Source organism: Pomacea canaliculata, linkage group LG6 (assembly GCF_003073045.1).
Source record: "Pomacea canaliculata isolate SZHN2017 linkage group LG6, ASM307304v1, whole genome shotgun sequence".
Taxonomy (NCBI): domain Eukaryota; kingdom Metazoa; phylum Mollusca; class Gastropoda; order Architaenioglossa; family Ampullariidae; genus Pomacea; species Pomacea canaliculata.
The window spans coordinates 30,139,782-30,161,243 of NC_037595.1; the positions used below are offsets into that span (position 1 = coordinate 30,139,782).

The window sequence follows — 21,462 nt, forward strand, 5'->3', positions numbered from 1 at the left end:
TCCACAATAAAATTAATGACGATGTTTCATTCTTCTGACACTCAGCTTCTCTGACTCCCGCTAAGACAAAGATGTATGGTCAAAGGTCGTTCTCCTCTTGAGCTTCATCAACTTGGTTTATCTACCAGCTTTCCTCACTGATTTTCTTACCAGTCTAAACTGAAGATGCATATTTTCAGAACAGCATCTTCACTACTGTCCTAACCATAGGAGTGCATAATGTGTCTATATTTTCTTGGTGTATGAGTGGGCATGTCTGTTAAAATTGGAACAGGACTGTTAAAAACAGCGATCGACAATGTTTTCAACTTGAGTGTCATGGGCAGGTCCTAGATGGAATGAGAAGTCCACACACCTGACGATGATCAAGACCAATGAACCAGCATCACTGCTGATCAGATGATACCAGTCAAGGGATGGCTGATATAACTTGCCCTGAAGCATGTTTATTTTCACAATTCAAGAAATGTTATGTAGTTCCAATCAGGGAGAATATCTTATGTGAGAGCAAAGGAAGGAGAGAAAGAGTAAGGGACTGAGTTGTTTGGTGTCTCCACAATTCTTTTCTCCTTGAAAAGATGCTCTCCACCCCTGTCGCCTAACATGAACTACCAACTTTGTGAACAAACTATGAATACATGTGCTCCACAATTTTCCTACACTGTTCATTGCACATAAATAAGCTTGGCACAAATAAAGTCATCGATCAAAAGTTGACAATAAAATCACAGCTGGGAGAAATCAGCTGTGAAGCTGAGTGGAACAAAAGTTTTTACAGTGTAAAATGTCAAAGCATCAAAAGTTACAGTTTTAAAATATATAAGATCTGGGTAAGGGACAAAAGCGATACGAGGCATTAGTCTAGATGACAGATTCCGGTTTATTCACATTCCTTGTTACGGCTCGCCGAGACTAACAGCGGACTACTTCGCACGAGGCTAAGCATTGGTCTTGGTAGACAGACAGCAATCCACCTATACTCGTCCGTGCAATGACGATGTGTACGAACTCCCAAAATTAAAAAGAGCTGAAGTGTTATATGAAATGTGTTATTATAAATGTCCTAAATGATCGTTTGCATCTAAAAGTTTATGAAGATTTTTTTAAGAAAATGTAAAATCTTGATACCGGGGAACGAGATTATTTTACAGGGTTGCTAAGGAAAAGCATTAAAATGGCGGAAGATGGTACGCTCGATATCATTTTTGTCTATAGGAGTCGTTCTTTTCAAGTGTTTTGCAGGGAAAAATCATATAAATGAAATTTTAAGAACATTACAAAGTTAGTCCTTGCTAACAGTGGGTACCAATAGTTTAATATTTATTGAGCCCACGTGCTGGTACCGTTGAGCTTGCTTTTTTATTAATTAATCTTAAGACTGTGGAATTTACCAAAAAACTATTGAATTAAAAAAAAATGTTTAATGTTATATTTGTCTGCATTGTACAGCTTATACTTAGCTCGTTAAAGATATATTTTCTGATATTATACAAAAGAGACTATAAACTGGTGTTGTCCTTCATCGGCTTTGCTGTGTGACTTTTGAGCGCTATACTGTGTGCGAATGACTGCAGATCATGTGTAAGCCTGAGCCATGAGTGTATGAAAGTCTATTTGATGGAGTGAATATAAATATGTTGTAGTATTGCTGTTGTGCTTCCATATAGAGCTGCATCTAATTGCCGTCTGGGATGAATAAAGTCTTATCTTATCTGATTTTATTTTGTTAATTTAATGAAGCCATACAGACTGATATATTTTGCCTTCTTAATTTAGTGCTTCGGTATAATTAGCTAACATCTTGCATGTTTTATAGAAATTCCTCCTCTGGAGGACATGACAGAGTTGCTAAATCAAATTCAAAGCCTGCAGAAAAAGACAGAGAGTCATTGGCCAGAAGGATGCAGGAAGATATCCAGTCACACTTCAACAGCCCATTCACTTTCTCAACCAGAATCTGTAAGAATGTCTTGTTTTTATTGTTGCTATGAGAAGAGTTATAAATAATCAAACATGTGGCACCAGCATGGGAGTGTAAAAGAAGAATTATAAACACATCTTAATCATGCTGGATTTGAAAGCATTGTGGGTTATTTTATGAGGCATAAAGCAGTGAAGCCACTGATTTAGTGAATGAAATACCATATCTCAATATACATGATGCTGAGAAACATGAAGGAGAAATTAATTTGAAACCATGAAAAATAAATAAAAGCCCAGAGACAGATGAATTTCCTGCAGAACTTAAAATTTTTCTCCGGAAAAAAAAAAAAGGAAAATTTTGTAGTAAGAGCTATAAATAAAGGGTTTTAATAAAGATAAGTCTCCCATTCTTGCAAAGAAGGAATTATTAATGTATACCAAAAGGAGATAAACCAAGAAAATACTGGAAAATCTTGCTGTTAAAAACACTCTTAAATGTTGTCTTAAACGTAAATAACGTAACATGTTTACTATTATATCTTGATTTTGAAAAGCATATGATATACTTCATTGAAAATTTATCAATAAAGTGTTAAAGGCATTTGGAATTGTAAGAGATACTTAAACGAAACATTTTATTCAAATATTAAAAGATTAAAATATTCAAAAGATTATCACCTTAAATGTTACAGATTTCATCAGTCCATTTCCACAGCAGCAAACAATGTGAACAAAATACCAGATTTGGTGGGATGAAAAAAGGATTTTTGTTTGGACAGTCAAAACCAACACCCAAAACCAAAAACACAGATGTTGTGAAAGAACAAAATGGTGATAAATGTAGTCCAGAAGATTCAATTCCATTTCTTAAGCCCAGAACAGAGAGAAAGGATTCAGATCTAAAATTTGCAGAAGTCCAGGAAGCTATGGAATCTGGTCAAAGTGTTTTTAGAAATAAAGGTAAGGTCAAGATTGTACTTTTTGAAAACCAAATGGTAGAAAAGGTTTTTTAAAAAATTGTAAAGCACTGTCAATGTTAATTTCATCATCTTGCACCTACAAAATATTTAGTAATGCTAGATTTTACTGCAATAAAAAAAATAGGTTGATCTTAGGCATTTCATGCATGCTACAGTCAAAAGTTTCAAAGTAGTTTTATTCTTATTTAGTTTAGTTTATTCTTTGTTACTCCTCGAGGAGCATAGGGCACAACAACACCTTGCCAGAGAACCCAGTTTTGGACAGCCCCCCTCACTTGGGCCCATGCAGTTCTGACGCCTTTTGCCTTGCTCTCTACTGTTCTTTCCAATTTTCTTTGGTCTCCCAACTCTCCTCTTCCCCTGAGGGTTCCAGTCAAGTGCCTGCCTGGTAATGGTGTCAGCTGGTTTGTGCAGGGTGTGTCCTATCCAGCCCCATTTGCGCTTTTTGATGTCTTGGTAAACTTTTATTTGAAAAAAAGTGTTGTCTTATGATTGGGTAAAGTCTAATGTAAGATACTATTTCCCCAAATCTATGTGGATACTCTTCTGTTTTCAAGATAGATGCTTACAAACGTCTAAATGCGCCGAAAGATGTCAAAATCATGATGTCATGAAATGTTAATGTTCCTATCTTTATGACTGAGACCTTCATGATACACATCAAAGACGTGTATAGGTGGATTGCTGTCTCTCTGTTAAGACCAACACTAAGCCTCTTGTGAAGCGATCTGCTGTTAGTCTCAGCGAGACTGGGTTTATTTAGCGGTACGGTGGCGTAACGGTTAGCGCCTGTCACCAATACAGTGAAGGTTGGCTGCCCAGAGTTCATTTCTCGTCTCGGGCACGCTGTTCTTTCTCTGCACGTGGCATTTGTTTACAGGGCTGGCTGCCTTGCCGTAATATAGCCTTAGTTGCTGGCACGGCGTAAAACACCAATCCCCGCCCCCTCCCCACTGGGTTTATTTAGCATTCTCTAGACACCAGTATTGCATAATATGTCCATATGTCTGTCTTTTTTTTATTTTTATTGATTTTTCTTTTGGTAAAGCGCCATGAGCCTGTCCATAAGACTGGGGTTATACAAATTCCATATATTGTTATTTTATATATCTATTATATCTATTATATATTGCATCTTTTATTGATATACGCACCCTTGCAGATGCTAGTTTAAAATGAAATGAATAAAATTAAATAATTAATTAAGAAAATGAAAAGTACACCTCTGCTCATTTTTTTAAAACTAGCACCATAATAGGGCAGGTATATGATTTTAAAAAATGAACTGCTTATTCAGCTGCTGTCCTGAGTTTGAAAGAGCATATGTAGAGGAAGAACAGCTTAGCCAATATCATTTAGTGTGCATGCATAGCCACTTAGTTTCTTGAGTATATTTTTTATCTTACTTTTATATCTAACAGGTGTAATCAAATTGTGCTTTATGTATGGTACAAACACATAAGATTAATAACAGCTTGGTTTTCTATAAAATAATATAAAATTAGATAATAATAATATTGAGTACTGTACATTTCCAATCAGTGAACATCATTTACCTTATTTTCATACTATCTGATGGCAATCATTCCCATAGTTAAAAAAAAAATCCTGTTCCCTTCACTCTGGGATATTTTCTTTGGAAAGAGATAAGCTGCCCTAAGTCACAAGGCTTTTGACTTGAAGGACATTTGCATTCATCCAATCCTTGAGATAATTCTCTCTTTTATCTCTAGTTATGCTCTGTGTTGTATATATGCATCCACACACAAAGTTCTCAGAGGTTTTGAAAGCAACTTCTTTATTTTTAATAGTGTTTCACAACATCTTCCCAATAAAGATCATTAATTTTGTTGCAGAATAAGACTGACATATTCACTTCCAAACGTTTTCATATTTCTGAGGATAGGACACATTGTTAGACAAACCTTTTGTTGATCTCTGTATGTGCATGGTGATGTTTGTAGTTAAGAACAGAAAATTGGTATTTACCCAGATATGGAGAAATATGATGAACTGAGTTTTGCTCAATCATAAGAAAAAAAAGTATTGCACCTTCTAGTACATTAATAATCTCACATCCTCATGCTCTTTTTGATTGTACAGATTGGGTGACAGAAGATCTGCTGGAAAAAGTTCAGAAAAATGAACTGTTGTCGAAGCGTTTAAGTGATCCCCACTTTATGCAGGCCATCACAGATTTCCAGAAAAATCCCCAAGCTGCTATTACTAAATATCAAAGCAATACAGAGGTGTGGAGTCTTCTGAAGGAGTTTTCTGGAATTCTTGGTAAATTTTTACTTTTATATCATTGCATATTTGAAGATATTACCAGACTCATAAGTTTCAAACTTATATATAATTTGGACATATTTAATTATAGAACAGGATTTTAAAAAGCTATCGTGTTTCTGTTTAGTATGTTTTAGAGCAACTGGTTGCGTTCTTTTGCATCAAATTTGGCAGAAGCACATAGTCAATATCTACGTAAACCATGCTTGTTGCATCAGATTAGTATTTTAATAAGAATAACAAACATTTAATCTGAGCTTTGGGAAAATTAATGAATACTTTCAGAATGACAAAAATCAGCTCAGAGATCATTAATAGGAACAGCTTTCTTTTCACCATACATTGTGTAATATTTAAGATTTTATGTCAAATTAACTAACAGGTGTACTATCTGTTTACTGTTCACAGCTAAGTTTTAAAGCCTTTAGTAAAATTGTTTTGAAAATCTCTTGTATGTGTCTCACATTAGATTAAACAGATTTGGGTGCCACCCCTTTTTCTTCTTTGGCGACAGCATTTGGCCAATTGCCTTATTTAGTTTCCCACAGGGATCATCTTTAAAGCTTTCAAGGCTGACCTTAAGATCATATCTTTTGTGAATGCGTTCAGTAGTAGCTGGTCTCCTTTTCTTACTTTTTGTCTATCCCTTTTGTGAAATTATTCATTTGCAGTAATTTTTTTGATGGTGTATTCTTTTATTGTTGTTACTGGATGTAGGGTTAAGTTTATTCTTACTGAAAATGGACTGATTCATTGTATTAAAGGGCAACATTTTATGGAATTGGGAGAAAAACAAGACATGGCTGGAGGTACAACTCTGCAATCTGTAAAAACGGAACCATTGTCTCATGCCTTAAAGATGAAGCACCATCTCCTGCAAGGTCACAAAAAATGGAGCAGCTTCCAGAGGATCCAGATGTGCAGAAGATTTTGTCTGATCCAGTCAATGTAGAAATTTTATCAGACCCAAGTGTTCAAAAACTCTTTCAGAGTTTACGCAGCAACCCTGAAGAAGCTCAAAGGTTTGTTTTAAGCTGTTTATCACATATCTCATGTGCACTGTACTTGATAATTGTAGCTATCTTTTTATAGAAGGTCTTTTTAAAATGAATGCTCTGTTTATAGTATTATAATTCTGAACTTTTATTCCTTGTGATATTCTTCTGAGATGCTCTCTGACCAAATTTTGACCAGTCTATGATGCTGATATAAAGGCAATTATTCTGAAAGCCAGGCCAGCAACTTGCCAGTTAGATCCAATACCCACAAGCCTTCTTTGTGAATGCGTAGATATTTGACTTCCTGCTATCACATAGAAACAGACTGTGTTCGTTGATGGTCAAACATATCACCCTGCTCCTCTTTCTTGTGACGTCCCTCAATTAAAGGCTCAGTACTCAGCCCAGTTCTGTTCATTCTGTATACACTTTCATCTTGCATCCAGTCTCACAAGGTTTCTCATCAATCATATGATGATGAGACACAACTGTTCTGCTTCGCTCCACCAGCTGAGTCTCACTTTGCTACCAGCACCATAGAATCCTGTATTAATGACATGAAAGACTGGATGGTAACAAACTTAAAGTAAATGATGACAAGATTGAAGCCCTTTTATGTTTGAGAAGAAGAAATTCATCCTTCGCTTGTTTGTCCACAAAGTCACCTCAAGGTGGGCGAATCCAACATCACCCTTGCATTATCAGTCAGGAACCTGGGATTCATTGTTGCTATTGACATGACTCGGTCTTGCTAAATAAGTTACAGCTGTCTGTTAGTCTAATATGAGCTACGCAATATCAGCACCATCCTTCACATCCTGTCTACGAGTGCTACCAACACTCTTGTCTGTGAGTTTGTTCTATTCAGGCTTTAATTGATTACTAAAATGCCTTGCTTGCTGGTTGTCATGCATACCTTCTTCACAATTTCCAGAATGTACAGAACTCTGCTGCACATCTGGTGCTTAGAGCTAGGAAAAGGGACCACACCACTTCTCTCCTTTGTTTTCTGCACTGGCTCCCATTGTTCTTGTATCGAGTACAGACTGGTCGCGCTGTATTTTAATTTCTTTGCTGGCACCTGCCCTGATTATTTCTCTAAACTGCTCTTCCCTTACATTCCAGCTAGACAACTCCACTCCTCATCTGATGATCATCTTCTTACTTTCCTGTCACCAGAACAACAACATATGGCCACAGGATTCTTAGTTATTGTGCAGTGAAGAAATGGAACTTTCTCCCTTTCCACATCTGCCACCTACCCACTATTGAATCCTCTAAATGTGAACTGAAAATGCTCCTCTTCTGTAAACATTACCGCTAACAACCTTTCCCCAGAATGCTAGTCCTTTTTCACACTCTTCCTTTTGTAATATGTTACCGTCAGCTCTTGTTCTTGTTATTTGGTTCCTATTTGCATTTTCCGCATTTGATTTTATTCTTTGTTAGTACTGTTGTTTATTCTTTTTATAGTTCATGTTGTTTGTTTGTTTCCTGTCAATGTATGCTGTCCATGTTTTGTTCTTGTTCTCATGCACTAAGAGCACACTCCCTAGGAGTGTATGTGCTTTACAAATTTTGCAATTATTACTATTATTATTAATTCTGCAGGATGATTCGTGAAGGAGATGACTTGTTCCGGGCAAAGGTGGACCACCTTATTTCTCTCGGACTTTTAAGATTTCAAACATGAAGCATCTTTGCAGTGCTGTACACTGCATTATAGTATGTGAACACTGCCAAAGAGAAGTTTGCTATGAGCACAAAATGTGTTAATAACTATGGAATGAGCATTCATTTCAAATGTTTAGAAAAAATAGAAATTATTTGTCACCTGCTTACTTTTCTCTCCATTTTAAGTAGAACATCTGGTCATACTTAGCAATAATAGCAATGTCAGTTAAGTATAAGGCATTTTCTTAGTAATATCTGTGAAAAAAAAGGAAGGATAAACCCATATGGTTCTTAATGTGTCTGTGCATTCTTGTGATTGCATATGAACATTTATTTTCATGCTGACATGTTTTTGTGTGTTGAAGTGCATTTGTGTGTGCATGTGCATACATGCATGTGTGTATGTATATAATAAATGCAAGAAATGATTTGTTCTGTGTTATATTTGCATTGTTGTGTTTGCTGCTCCTTATTAATAATAATAAAGATGTGATTTGTGTAGCACATAATCATGCTCATGAAGGAGCATGTTCTCAGCACTGAAGACAAATAGTAGACATGAACAGAATGAAAGGAGAAACAACTATATGCAGACAAATAATAAAAGACAAACAGAAGACAAAATAGTAATAAGGGAAGGCACGATAAAGATGGAGAGTGTCATTAATCTGTGGAGAAAGGTGGACTAGTCAATTGACTGTAATCAAAACCATTGACAGCTACGTTGATTGGTGTAAAGAGTAATGCTTATGGAACAAATGTGTTTTTAATGCACATTTAAAGGATTTGATAGTGAGTAGGCGGCAGATATCGAAGGGAAGAGAGTTCCATTGTAACAAAAAAATCACATAAAGTTGTTCTGGTAAAATAAGTACTCTAATAATTATTTTTCCACAGGAATTCATGAAATTAATTTCATTTGGTAAATTTCAAGAAGAGCTATGCAGATAATAAACATGTTCTTACAAATTGTTTTCTTTTGTATAAATTTATAATTAGTTAATTACGCAAAGTCCAAGGGTCGGGGAGTGACGGTGTTTTACGACGAGGCAGCAACTAAGACTATATCGCGGCAAAGCAGCCAGTCCTGTAAACATATGCCACATGCAAACAGAACAGCGTGCCCGAGACGAGATGTGAATCCACAGCAGCCGACGCTCACGGTCCAAGGGGAATAACTCTGCATTGTGTAGCAGGCGGCCCGAGAAGACGACCGAGAGCGATGGGAGAAGAAGTGGTTAACGAGGAATTTGAACTCGAATGTGCACCGCAGTTCCTTTCATCGGGTGTTCCTAGGCATCTGTGGAGTGAAGCTTATCGTAAACTTTCAGAGGAGGCAAGTTAGAACATTTTTTTGTTCAACATCGTCGTCGTCATCATCACCATCATCAGTTTCTCATATTTACAATTGATGGTCGTGGCGATGTCCACAGCGATATAACCACCAAACATGTTTTATCGGGTTTCTGTCATTCTGGATTAAGCATGTCTTAAGCGTCATTTCTGGTAATACTCGGACGAGGCGTTGCTTGAGCAGTTCCGCCATAGGTCTTTGGGAAAGGTTCAGGCGCGAAAGCAATCAGGCCAACTCTGGCACATCTCTAGTACACCACATTATAGAACACCATGGATGTGTAATACAAGTTCACGAGGACACCAAAAGGATAATTTTTACAGTTCCTTCATTCTGGTGGCACAAGTTATTCTATTATCATACAATGCATTTTATAATTATACTGGTTTCAGTAATTATATACAATGCATTCTATAATTATAGAGAAAGAAGATAAATCAAAAATATTGAGAAGTTTTTTTGAAGGGTGTGCTGCCTAATCTTATTCCTTGCATTGTCTTTTTTCCATCTACTATAGGCCAGCAGTTAGCCAACCTTGGAGTACACAACCTTGTTTGTTCCAAAACTGTGCACCCTGTGGTTGTCATTTATTATTATTTATGCTTTATTGGGTGCTTATAAATGCATTTTTTAAAATGGCTTTTAAGTTTACAAGAGAATTGAGATTGAGTTTACAGATTCACCTGGGCTACCTGGTTTGTAAATTAAATAATGTTTGCTTGCTTTTGGTGTGTTGGAAAGTAGAATTTATCAATAGTTAAATATATATAGGTAGGTTAGGGCAGTATTTACTATGATTCATCAAATCAAATCAAATCAGACTTTATTGTCTGTCGAGCAGACCTATCAAAGGTCTGCTTCTTATTCCTTGCCTGTGGAATGTGGTCGTCTATTAATCTAAATAAGATCGTCCAGCTGTCTGACTAAGTGATCCATGCACAATTGTGCATTCTAGATGATGTAAGTGCACCATAGCCTGCAGTAGCAAAATCATCTGTGACAAAGAGCACTTTCTTCTCAATACTTTACCCCTGTACCCTCCTCCAGATGCTATAAAGTCTCCATCTCCTTATTAAAATGAAAAGGTACAGCAACAGCTTTATTCTCTCCACCATTTGACTGCTAAATACTATGTAATGATGTTGTCACCTGTTAATATGTGTACAAGTTTTGATGCATGTATTTGGTTTGTGCGTATGTGTGTATAGAGGACAAGTGTAAGTTGTTTGTGTGTGTTTGTGTGGCTGAATGTGTTGGTGTGAATAATAAGCTCTATAATAATAATGTAGGTCAGTAATGGTAGTGAGGGGGCTTTTTGTTTTGTGAGCACTTCTTTTCTTTGCAAAATAATTTGTCCAGGGTTCATATTGAAATAATAAAAGTTGTCTTCTTTGACTTGAAGAAACATTTTTGTTACATTATCTTTCTTTGATTTTTTATTTCTACTTTGTTTGAAACACTTGCTAAATGCATTTGAGGGTATTGTAGTTGTAGGAATAGTTTGTCTCGACTTAATGGCTTTCCAGATCTTTATTTTATTGAGAAAGACCCCCTCCCACAATATCACAAAACACACACACATGCACAGATGTTGATGATACCAGAAATATAATCATGCTATTGCAATGTTAACATGATCATGGAAAATGTGTTGTTTAATACAGGTATATGATGCTGGGAAGTATCTCTGTTGGTTTAAATATGCAGTAGAAGGTGAACAGAATGAGTCACCAACATACCTGACATACCTGACCCCAGCAGATGAGGAGGGGTTAAAAGCTGCCAATCCAGAAAAGTTAGTATATAACACATATGACATTACTAAAATAAGGTTTTCCTCTCAGATTTTATCCAAGCTGCTTTTGCATGTTATTCTCTAAGCAACTTTTTTCATTTAATGATGCGTGTTCTAGAATATTTCTTTGCAGGATAGTGATGATTGTGTATGTGGCTTTGCCCAGGTGGATTTTTGCTGCTAACTCTTCTGTGATTTTATTGTCAAATTTTGATTTATCACTTCATTTGAGGCAGGGTTTTTAAGAACATGAGAACCACCCTTTTCACGAACAGCAGCACTATGATAGATAGTTTAGTTAGTTTAGTCCTTGTTACTCCTCAAAGAGCATAGGGCCGCAACAACACCTCGCCAACAGACCCAGTTTTGGGCAACCCCCTATGATAGATATTTACATCATAGTTGCAACAGCAGCAGCGGCAATGGCTAGGTTGAACAGGGTCTGGCAATCCTATAACATCAGATTTACTATGAAGTACAATCTGTACAAGTCCCTCATAGTATTAGTAGATATTGCTTTATGGATGTGAAATGTGGAGTCTGGCTGCTGAGATAGAAGAATTCAGGCATTTTAAGAAGATATATTTTCCTATTTTCTCTGTTTAGTAAATATTTGTCAGAATGTCTTCTAATATTTGTTTGTTTGGAGTATCACTAACATCTTAAAGTGGAGAGAAAAAATATTAAATGAACATCTCAACAACCAAATACATAGATTAAACATGGTCCATTACCTTACCATAACCAACAGGAATGTTTTGACAAATTTGGTGAAGCTCACTTTCACCCCCTCTTCCCCACACGTACATCCTACCTCTTGCTCCTCCCCACAGACATCATCATCACACACTCTGAATTATTTATAAAATAGTAGTTAAAAGTTTGGAAAAAAACCCATACAGTCAACACACACAAGTTTACTGGGAATTGTGTCATTTGTAGTAAATTTCAGTTAAAGGTTTTTAATCATTTTCTAATGGAGAAATCTGAAAAATTAAATCTTTGAGGTGTTAGAATTAGGATATTAATGACTTGTGTTGCAATGTGTGATTGATAATGTGGGAATGCATATGATCTATGTTACAGTGTTTTTGTGGTTGATCATGCGTGGCTGTTTGAAGCAAAGGATGCAGAACAACACCTAGCTGCCCATCCTTCCCTCCTGACACGTATGTGCAAACTCATGAACATTAACTACGAAGAGCAAGATGATAGAGAGAACATCAGAAAAGTTATTAAGGAGATGTGGCGGTAATTGAAATTTTTTTGAAATGCTGTCATTTTTTTTTAGAGTAGTTTTAGTAGGAGTCTTAATTAGCTCACCTTAACCTCTAGTGTTAGCATTATGTCAATATAAGTGTAAACATGACAACGTACAGTGATCATATTGCTGCTTTCTAAACACAAATTTGAGTCCACGAGACTTAAATAACCATTACTTTATTTTTTATGGGAAAGAAGCAAAATAAACAAGCTGCTTTTTTAAAGAATGTTAGCCTGTTAGAAGACTTGTATTTTCATAACCTGTTTTTGCAAAGCTGATGCTATCATCTCTTTCCTTTATTGAATATGTTTTGACAACCCAGTAAAGTGAAAAAAGCTGGCATAGCAACATCATGGTAAGGCATTATGTGATCTTACATGGCAAGGATTATTTAAAGACATATCTGTGTTTTTCCTTTGTTTAAAGTTAGTAAATTTATATAGGTATGGATGACAGCTTGATTCCTAATTTGTTTACCTCTCAAGAATTCACCATAGAGTACAGGCCACTGGTTAGTGGCGGTATACCCAAGAGAATTTTTTTTTCATTGATGACCATTTTCAGCCATCATTTATTTTGACAAAAGGATGCCTATTAAATAATTTAATGTTTTGTTCAGACTGTTTTTGATAACTTCCCTGTTGCCACACTCCACACCCTTCTATCAGGCATTCTACCAGGCAGCTAATACCCTTTTGCTACAGTCTGTTTTGGGGGTATGGACTGCACCAGACAGCAAATACCCTATAGCTACACCACTGATAGAAGTTATTGCTTCTTGCAAAAATTGTCATTTGCATTAAATTTACAGATGAAGATTTATTTGTTTTGTTGTCTAAGCATTTAATGTAGGATTAATGTAAACATTTTTTTATTTGAAAGCATAATGATAATAATTTTTAAATGATTATGTTTGCAGATTTTGCTATACCTTCAAAATTCGCACAGCAGAAATGGTAGGTTCTATTGACATGAGAAGCAAGATTTTTTAAAGAAATTTCATTACAGAAGAAAATTACTACCTTGTAAGCCACTAATTTAGATTTTTATATCCTTCTGTAATTCAGGAGTGCTTTTGTTGCACCAGTATTTTGTTAATAGTATACCTATTGTATTGCTGCATATTAGTATGAGACTAAGAGTAATTTTTAATGAGAATTTTATGTGGTATTTATACATTTGGAAGGTATATAAAGATTTTTTTACCTACCTAGCAGACTTTAAATCCCAAGATATAGCAGAGCTACTACTGTATTTCTGCCATAGATTTAAATGTGTACAAGAATCCTTTCTCATTATTTTTCTAAAATTTTTTCAAGGCACCACATGAAGCCAAGATAATGTGGTATATAAATGATGAAGTTGGAAGTATGATAGCACACTCTGATAGCCCAAACTGCAGGATGGCACCCGTTTACTTCAAGGGTACAACATACACACTTCTATGGCCCATCAAAGACATTGACCATGAAGGTATTACAGCTTTTGCATTTATTTATTTCAAAGAATGTATAAGTAACATGATCAGATATTCGAAATAAGAAATCGAAATCCCAAAGCTCATAAATCCTCTGCTGACATATGCTGCTGCAACACCATTCATATGCAACATTGCTCTGAAACTTCCTGCAGCAGTGCCAGTAAGAAAAAAAAGGAATGCCAGCATGCGAAATAAATTGGAAACTCCCACAAAAACAGCTCAATTCTGAGTGCCACTAAACTTCAAGCAAAACAGGGGTTACCACCTTGCATTCCAAAAAAAAGAAGAAAACAAATGGAGGTAACAGGTTCTTGACTAAGTATGAACAAAGCCAACTGAGTAATGCCGTACAAATAGATTCCAAGCAAAAAAAGATGAAGAACTTGATTAGTGATGTCAACGCAGAGAAGTCAAGAAGAAGAGAGAGTTTTTCTCGTGAGGTAAGAATATTTAACGTGATTTGCAGGAGAAAGTTTAAAAGTGTCCTTTTGCACATAGAAGATTTTCTTTCTTTCTTGCAGAAGTGTGCACAGTTGATCGTGCAATGGGTATAGATCACCCTAAAATTCGGCAAGCTCGTCTTCAGCCCTGGGTCCCAAGCGATATGACAGATATTTCATTTATTCAGCATGAACCAGATCCTTCTTATTTTGAGGTAATGTGATACAGCTGGCTCGCACAAATGTTTTTCGCTCCCCCTAAACCTGTAACCTAGCAAGCAAACAGCTTCTGCTAGGATGCCGTTGACTATATTGATTTCAAGGTGATCAGTAACTGGAGGTTAAGTTCTGGTTTCTGGATGAATGACACCCCCTGCACAAAGTGTTTCAGTATTGCAGAAGCCTACAGATGTAGTATAAGTGCTCTCATAATATGAAAGCAATAAACAAATACCTTGCTAAGAAGACTGTATGAGACCATGGATCTGTAAAAGCGGAAAACTGATCTTTTAGGGATTTTAAGATTTTGTTTATTAGTTATAGTAAATGTATAAACAGAACTTACACATTTAGCTTTAGACTATTCTATATATTTTTTTATGTCTATATGCCATGATTGATAATCATCAAATTAAAAATATAAAACACAAAAATCCACACTCATATTTGTAAAATATTAACTGACATTAATTTAATGACACCTCATTGTTTTGTTTATTTGCTTTGTTTCAGGCGTACCGTTATAGGGAGACACTGCCAGACCCTGATATTGAATGTCCTGGGTTACCACATGACAGAAAGATTAGAGTGTACCTGCAGTATCAGAACTTTGACAAGTTTTGACGGACCCACGATTTGAACTAATAGATACAAAAGAGGAAGCTGACATCATATGGACACAGGCAACTTTCAAAGACTTTAGGTTGGTATCAGGGTTTAGACTTTCTGTAATTTGAATGTGTTCTTTTTCATTGTGGCATTTTGTTAGGGGAAGGTGGGGGATAAGGTAAAGGTAAATGTCATCCCCAAACTTTTTCAGGTTTTTGGGGGTTGGGGGGAGTTGAGGTATTAGAGACCTCACTTTTCTCGGGGTAACTTATTTGAAGGCAGTGCCCATCTCCTCTCCCTTGCTGCTTTACCTTCCCCAACCCTCTATGGAGTCAGATACCCATTCCCGCCAGTTGGGTCAACTGGGGGATGTGTGCTGCGCTAAATGAGCATTGAACCAGCATGCTTTCAGTTCATTGCAACTTTATTGATCCTCAGCCATTGTAAATATGGGATCATATTTTTATCATACTAATGCACATTATTTTAATCCATTCAATATGGTTAAAACTGATGCGATTAAGCATTTAGAATAATAGTGGTGGCACAAAGTATGATATGTTCCAATATTTACATCTATTAATCTACAATAAAGGCACCATTTTAAAGAGAATATTTTCTTTTATCTGAACGATAGGATTTGCAAAGAAAATTAGTTTTCATTTTCTTGTATGAAATTCTAATGGTAGCTGTATGGAACAGAGAGAACTCCTGTCATGAAAGTATGTTACAAGGCAGAAAATTAAAAAATATTACATAAAATATATATATACAAACAAAGTGCTAAACAATAAAATAGTTTGTCAGAATATACATAAGACTTCAAATAATACTATTATATTGTTATTTTTGCCTGTTGAACTAATTATCTCAAACATGGCTCTTAACCAACTAACTCGATCATTGCCTACTTTCAGGTGCAACAGAATACCTGAATGGTAATATTTATAATAAAACAATCCCTGAAGAAGCCAAGAGTTTCTTCCCTTTTACATTTATTTACACACAACATGTTTTGTGACACTACCTAGTTTGCATTACCATGTGCAAAACACAAAAACTGTAAAGACATTAGCTGCTGCAGATGTGAATAGAAAGAGTTGAAGTCATAAAACACTAAGTTAGACTAAAAAGTACTGTCTAATCCAATTTATCTTAACATAGCTAAAATTTAACTCTCTCGTAATGATTTGTGATTACAAGTGTGCTTCAAACTGTAGAGTTAAGAATTTAAGATTTGAGATTTATAGTCATGTCAGTCTTTGAAATAGATTTTTCATATCATACTGTGTACATATTTTTTGTGTACCCTGCTCTAAACTTTTAAGTTAGAAAAACAAACATAATGTAGAAACTAAAGGTACATATTAGGTAGATCTGTTTCATGTGCTTGTGGCTGCAACAGAGATTTAAGGCTGAGGTCTCCTGGCTGCCTTATCAATCAGTTCCCGTGTGAGAATGTACTTACAATCAAAGATCTCCTGGCCATTGTGGCAAGACGTGCTGCCAGCAGTCCACCCAAGGATCCACTTAACCCTGGACCTAAGTGGCTTCCTGTGACCTTTAATCTCGAGACAGAGTTGGCAGAGTTTGTTTCTTACTACCAGACTCGAGAAAAAGGTATATGCATAATTTCTTTGAAGGTCAGTTGTGTAAAATTAGCCTCAGAGCATTTCAAAACAGTTTATTTATGATATATATTTTATTTGACAAGCATTTACTTAACTTTCTTTCTAGTTTGGTATTAAAATGGTACTTGTTAACCGGAGAAATATTGAAGCATACTAAACATGTGATGTGATAAACCTAGCCTTTTTTTTTTTTAAATATTCAACATGTTTTAATTTTTTTTTTCTTGACTGCTTGTTTTACCTTAGTTGATTGCTTGAGAATCACTAAAGATTTTGAAGTTTGACATTGTTTAGCAGAAACAGTGAAGATATATCCTTATGATGATAATGATGTAAAATGTTTTGGGTATAACACCTGCAACAATTTCAGCATCAAGCTTAATTGTTGTACTTGGATTTAAGTAATAATGTTGGCTGCAAACACAGAGAGATGTTATTTCTGTCTGGGGTTCAGCGGTCTTGACAATGTGTGGATTTGCAAACCTTGGAACCTGGCTCGAGGAATAGACATGACCATCACAGATAACCTCAACTACATTGTTCGTCTTCCAGAAACAGGACCAAAGGTAGGAAAAAAAAATCAGATGTGTAGTTGACTCTTATTTTTGTAATTTAGAAGGGAAAGGCATTTATTTTTATGAAAACATTGTGGTAGAAACTGTAATGCTTAGAGAGGTGCGCACATGTGTGTGTTTGGGTGGTTTTTTTTTTTCCATACTTCTCTTAATGAAGACAGTACAAAACCTTACACGGCAACCATAAAGCTAACATTAGAAATGATTATAAAATAAATGCCTTGTCAATCAACACTGTACACCTCATAGAACAATGCTCTTAAATAAAGCAGGTTCAACAAGCTGCAAAGTAAATTGTATGCTTGTTGCAGAATGTTTTGTAGGTGTGTATTCATTGTCTAATTTCTGTAGCATTTGTTGTTACACTAGTCATTCCAGATTAAAATATCAGTTTTGCTTCCTCTTCAAATTTCACCAAAATTATAAAACCATAAAAATATCACCTACACTGCTATTGTGAACCACTTGGAAGAATTTCCTGGGGAAAGAAAAAAAAATTGGTCCCAACAAGAGGTAGGTAATATACAATTGAAGTGAAGTGATGCTCACTTCCCTGTTGCCATGCTTAGATGGTGACTTCATTTTCATGTAGCTGTTTAGTGGCATTAAAGCTGATATTCATATAATAATAACATGAAATAAGATTCTGTTTTAAGTGTAACTTTTAGGGGCTTTCTATAGGTGGCCTGCAAGTACGTGGAGAACCCAGTGTTGTTTGCTCGAGACGATATAGGTTTGGTCAAGTTTGATATACGATATATTGTCCTCCTGCGGTCTGCCCATCCACTTTCATTGTATGTCTACAAGGTCTTCTGGCTACGATTTGCCAACCAGTGAGTGCTTTTTTTGTTACAGAGCACATTTTTAAAATGTACATTCATGTTAGAAAACAGTGATCTTTCCCTTGGGAATATTTGATGGGACAAGTCAATTCTTGTTGATTTTTTTTTTTGTTTTTTGAATACACACACATTCACACACACACATATATGCATATATGCACAAGTGTTTCTAAAAAGGTTTGCTCGGTTGAACCGGCATGGAGCAGGTATTTGCTGAGCATAGCACCAACAGTAGTGAGTGTCCTTAATTTAGCCAGATTAAAAACAGCACTTTCAAAGCTTTAATCTCCATGCTACACCTGTAACTCTAGTCCTACCTAACCTTTCAACCCAAACCTTACCCACTAACCTCTACCCAACAATTTCTCCAGTTTCTACAGATTTCATGAACATACACACCTCTGGAGTGTATATATATGCACACACATTGCTGATTTAATTTGACTCTGTAATGTTTGCAAAATATCTTTTGTTTTTCTTTCATTCAAATAATTTAGTTTTTCCTTGCAAATAATAAGGATTGTTGAATATTTTTTGTTCAGGCCCTTCGTGCTGGATGACTTTCATAATTATGAGAAACACTTCACAGTCATGAATTACAGGCCAGGCTCAGTCTTGAAACAGGTATGTCTAGATGGTTTATCTGAAATAGTGAAACAGCTTCTCTGATCATTCAGTCATACTCATGAAAATAAAAAACTTCATGTCATTGCAAATTGCTTATAAAGTTTGTACATACTTTTAATGAACTGTGATGTCTTGATTTGCTTCTGCATTGTGATAGCTATCATGCTGTTTCATGCTTCATATAGTGTACGAAAGTATGCAGTATCTTCTCATGTATTTTAGAAATTTGGAGTAAGCAACCGTAAAACATCTTTAATGTGAATAACATGTCAGTTATTTGTATCAGTGGTTAATGTTATATTAAAAGCTATGAATCCTAAACAAAGTGAGTTTTGAAATAATTATGCCATTGGAAAAAGTGCCAAGGGAGGTAATTTATGTCTTGGATGTGTGCTTTTTATTACAGAACAAACTTTATTCAGACCTTCATTTATATTCCATGTGCATTCAATGTGTGCAGATAAAGATCAAATGCTCATTGTCATGTTGGTGTGTACATATGCCTATATTGTCAGTAATCTTATCATGAACTACAGTAAATAGAGTAATGAAGTAAGTTTAAAAAGATATTAAAACAACTTGTTTTTCCTACTGATATCCATTTTTATCGTTACTCGTTGTTGCCTCTGTGTCTTCACTGTCTTTTGATACTTTATCCTCACCTTTGTATATCTGTTTGTTCCTTCATATACTCGTTTTTGTATCAAGCACCGAGAGCATGCTTTCGCACGAGCATGGTTATGTGCTGTATAAATTGCACATTTATTTTTATTTAAGCCCACAGACAGTTTGCTATACTGGGTTTTTAACTGCAGGATTTGCAATGATATTGTAGCTGCAGAAAGATTAGGGTGCTCTACATAGTGTATGAGCCATTAGATTGTTCAAGTGTTATTTGTAATCATGTTCATTTGCCATCTGCAGGTAAACTATGATGAATTCATACCAATGTTTGAGAAGCAGTATCCAGACTTTCCCTGGGAAACAGTTGAGGTAAGACTGTCTTTTATTTATGGTATATCTAGTTCTGTTAAAAAAAAATAATTTAAAAAGAAAAATAAAGAGTATTTTTGGTTAAGTTTAAGTACATTTTGGTTAGCATTACATGGTTAACAGTAAAAGTGATAACTGTCATATCACATGCTGTACATAAATAAATCTTGTTCTTTCTAGGCTCTGGTCTTATATCATTGTTTCTTTTTGTGCACCTTCCTAGGCATCTATATTTGAGATGATCCGAGAACTGTTTGAGGCAGCCGTGTCCAAACCACCACCTATGGGGATCGGTCACAACCCTCAGTCCCGTGCTCTATACGCTATTGATCTCTTGCTCAAGTGGGATGATACCAATGAAGGTAACTGTTTTACACTTTTACATTTTATTCCTTGCCTTTTGCTTTGTATTCTGTTTCCAGAGAAAAGCTAGACTTTTGTCTACTGCATGGATTCTACTTTATGTTAGCAGGAGGTGCCTCAGAGATTTTTTTAAATAGTAATATGATGTCTTAAAGGTGTGTCTTTAATGCAGTAATTAATCTCTTTCATTTTCAAACATGAGTGATTGTGATGTTGACACTTTGCACTTCTTTACAAAGATTGTGCCAGGCATTGGATACTTTAAGTAAAAGTCTCTATATGTTAGGTTTTATCTGCTGGATCAAAAACTGTGTTGAAGCTAAGAATTTCCTTCCATTATTTTACACTTGATTGGGATAAAAATTCTATTTCTTAATAGGCTGGTAGCTATCTTTTTTCCTCTCTTATTCAAAATTTATATAATTATAATTAACTAGTAAATGAAAATTATAGTTTATTTTAAGCTACTTGATATTTCGGAGGAACTGTTAGTATATCTAGGAAACATTTCTCGTGCAGGTGATAAATGCATTGTGCCCCAGCTCTGTGAGGTCAACTTTAGTCCAGACTGTGAGAGAGCCTGCAAATACCATCCCTTTTTTGTCAATGATGTCTTCAGCGTTCTATTTCTTGATGACACAGAGGACAAACATGTTGTGAAAATAGCATAGCAAAGTGTGCAACTTCTTGGTCCTGTTTCAGTGGTATTAGTTTTAAAACACTTATTTCCCAAAGGTTTGAGTTTACTCTGTCACTTTGCTCATAACTGTCTATTTCTTTTTTATTACTGTTATATTATTTGTTGCTATCTTACTTCATTATACAAAGTTCATAGTTTATAACTGAACTGGTAAAGAACAAATTAGAGAAGGTGTACATTGATAGTTAACTTTTAAGTGAAAGAAAAAGCCCATCAGATATGGAAATTATTAGTGAGATGCCAACACCATGTTTTTAATTATGTAACACATTGCTGTAAGTTCAAGTGTCAAATTTACAAATAGTGCTGCGAGGCAGTCGTCTGAAAACAGCTATTTTATTTTTATTGAATTAATCAAGTGTTTTATTTTTTCCTTGATGACAGTTTTTAATGTTGCTAAGAGGTGCAGGCATCTTATTTTTTGGAATTTCAGATTCTATAGATTTCTTAGGAATTCTTAAGCACTCCTGCATTAAGAGTTGTAAAATATGCATGTACATATAATAAATAATGGCAAACATTGTGTATGCATTTGAGAATCATGAGCAGCTGATCCATAACAGGTTATAGATTCATTTAGTTGTGCTGTGAATGATTCTTTGGTTTTGAGTACTTCATGTTTTTCATGATTTCAGGTGAAACTGCTTTGTGGGAACAGAAGTTCATTGTTCAGTTATTAAATAAAATTTTTCATATGTAAAATTAT

At 35.5% G+C, this 21,462-nt stretch overlaps 2 protein-coding genes across 2 annotated transcripts; both read left to right on the top strand.

Moving 5' to 3' along the window:
• The first annotated feature begins 44 nt into the window (after nucleotides 1–44).
• LOC112566709 lies at nucleotides 45–8,455 on the top strand. Its single transcript, XM_025243039.1, has 6 exons — nucleotides 45–1,187; nucleotides 1,817–1,959; nucleotides 2,616–2,883; nucleotides 5,007–5,189; nucleotides 5,957–6,214; nucleotides 7,802–8,455. Exons 1-5 carry the CDS (start codon nucleotides 1,175–1,177, stop codon nucleotides 6,142–6,144), a joined length of 795 nt encoding a protein of 264 aa, XP_025098824.1. The 5' UTR covers nucleotides 45–1,174; the 3' UTR covers nucleotides 6,145–6,214; nucleotides 7,802–8,455.
• A 576-nt stretch (nucleotides 8,456–9,031) lies between these two features.
• Nucleotides 9,032–21,458, top strand: LOC112565722 (tubulin--tyrosine ligase-like protein 12). The gene is given in 15 exon segments (XM_025241389.1): nucleotides 9,032–9,200; nucleotides 10,883–11,013; nucleotides 12,100–12,264; nucleotides 13,197–13,233; nucleotides 13,597–13,750; nucleotides 14,279–14,412; nucleotides 14,930–15,026; nucleotides 15,029–15,119; nucleotides 16,431–16,644; nucleotides 17,109–17,222; nucleotides 17,913–18,064; nucleotides 18,616–18,697; nucleotides 19,625–19,693; nucleotides 19,917–20,055; nucleotides 20,576–21,458. Coding segments are annotated over 15 exon segments (1,845 nt in total). The 5' UTR covers nucleotides 9,032–9,086; the 3' UTR covers nucleotides 20,728–21,458.
• The last annotated feature ends 4 nt before the right edge of the window (nucleotides 21,459–21,462 follow it).

What these genes read in the sequence shown, in the direction of transcription:
- LOC112566709 (XM_025243039.1), top strand. An exon ending in CACTTTCTCAACCAGAATCT is followed by an intron (nt 1,960 to 2,615) that starts GTAAGAATGTCT and finishes TAAATGTTACAG; the next exon opens with ATTTCATCAGTCCATTTCCA. An exon ending in AAGTGTTTTTAGAAATAAAG is followed by an intron (nt 2,884 to 5,006) that starts GTAAGGTCAAGA and finishes TTGATTGTACAG; the next exon opens with ATTGGGTGACAGAAGATCTG.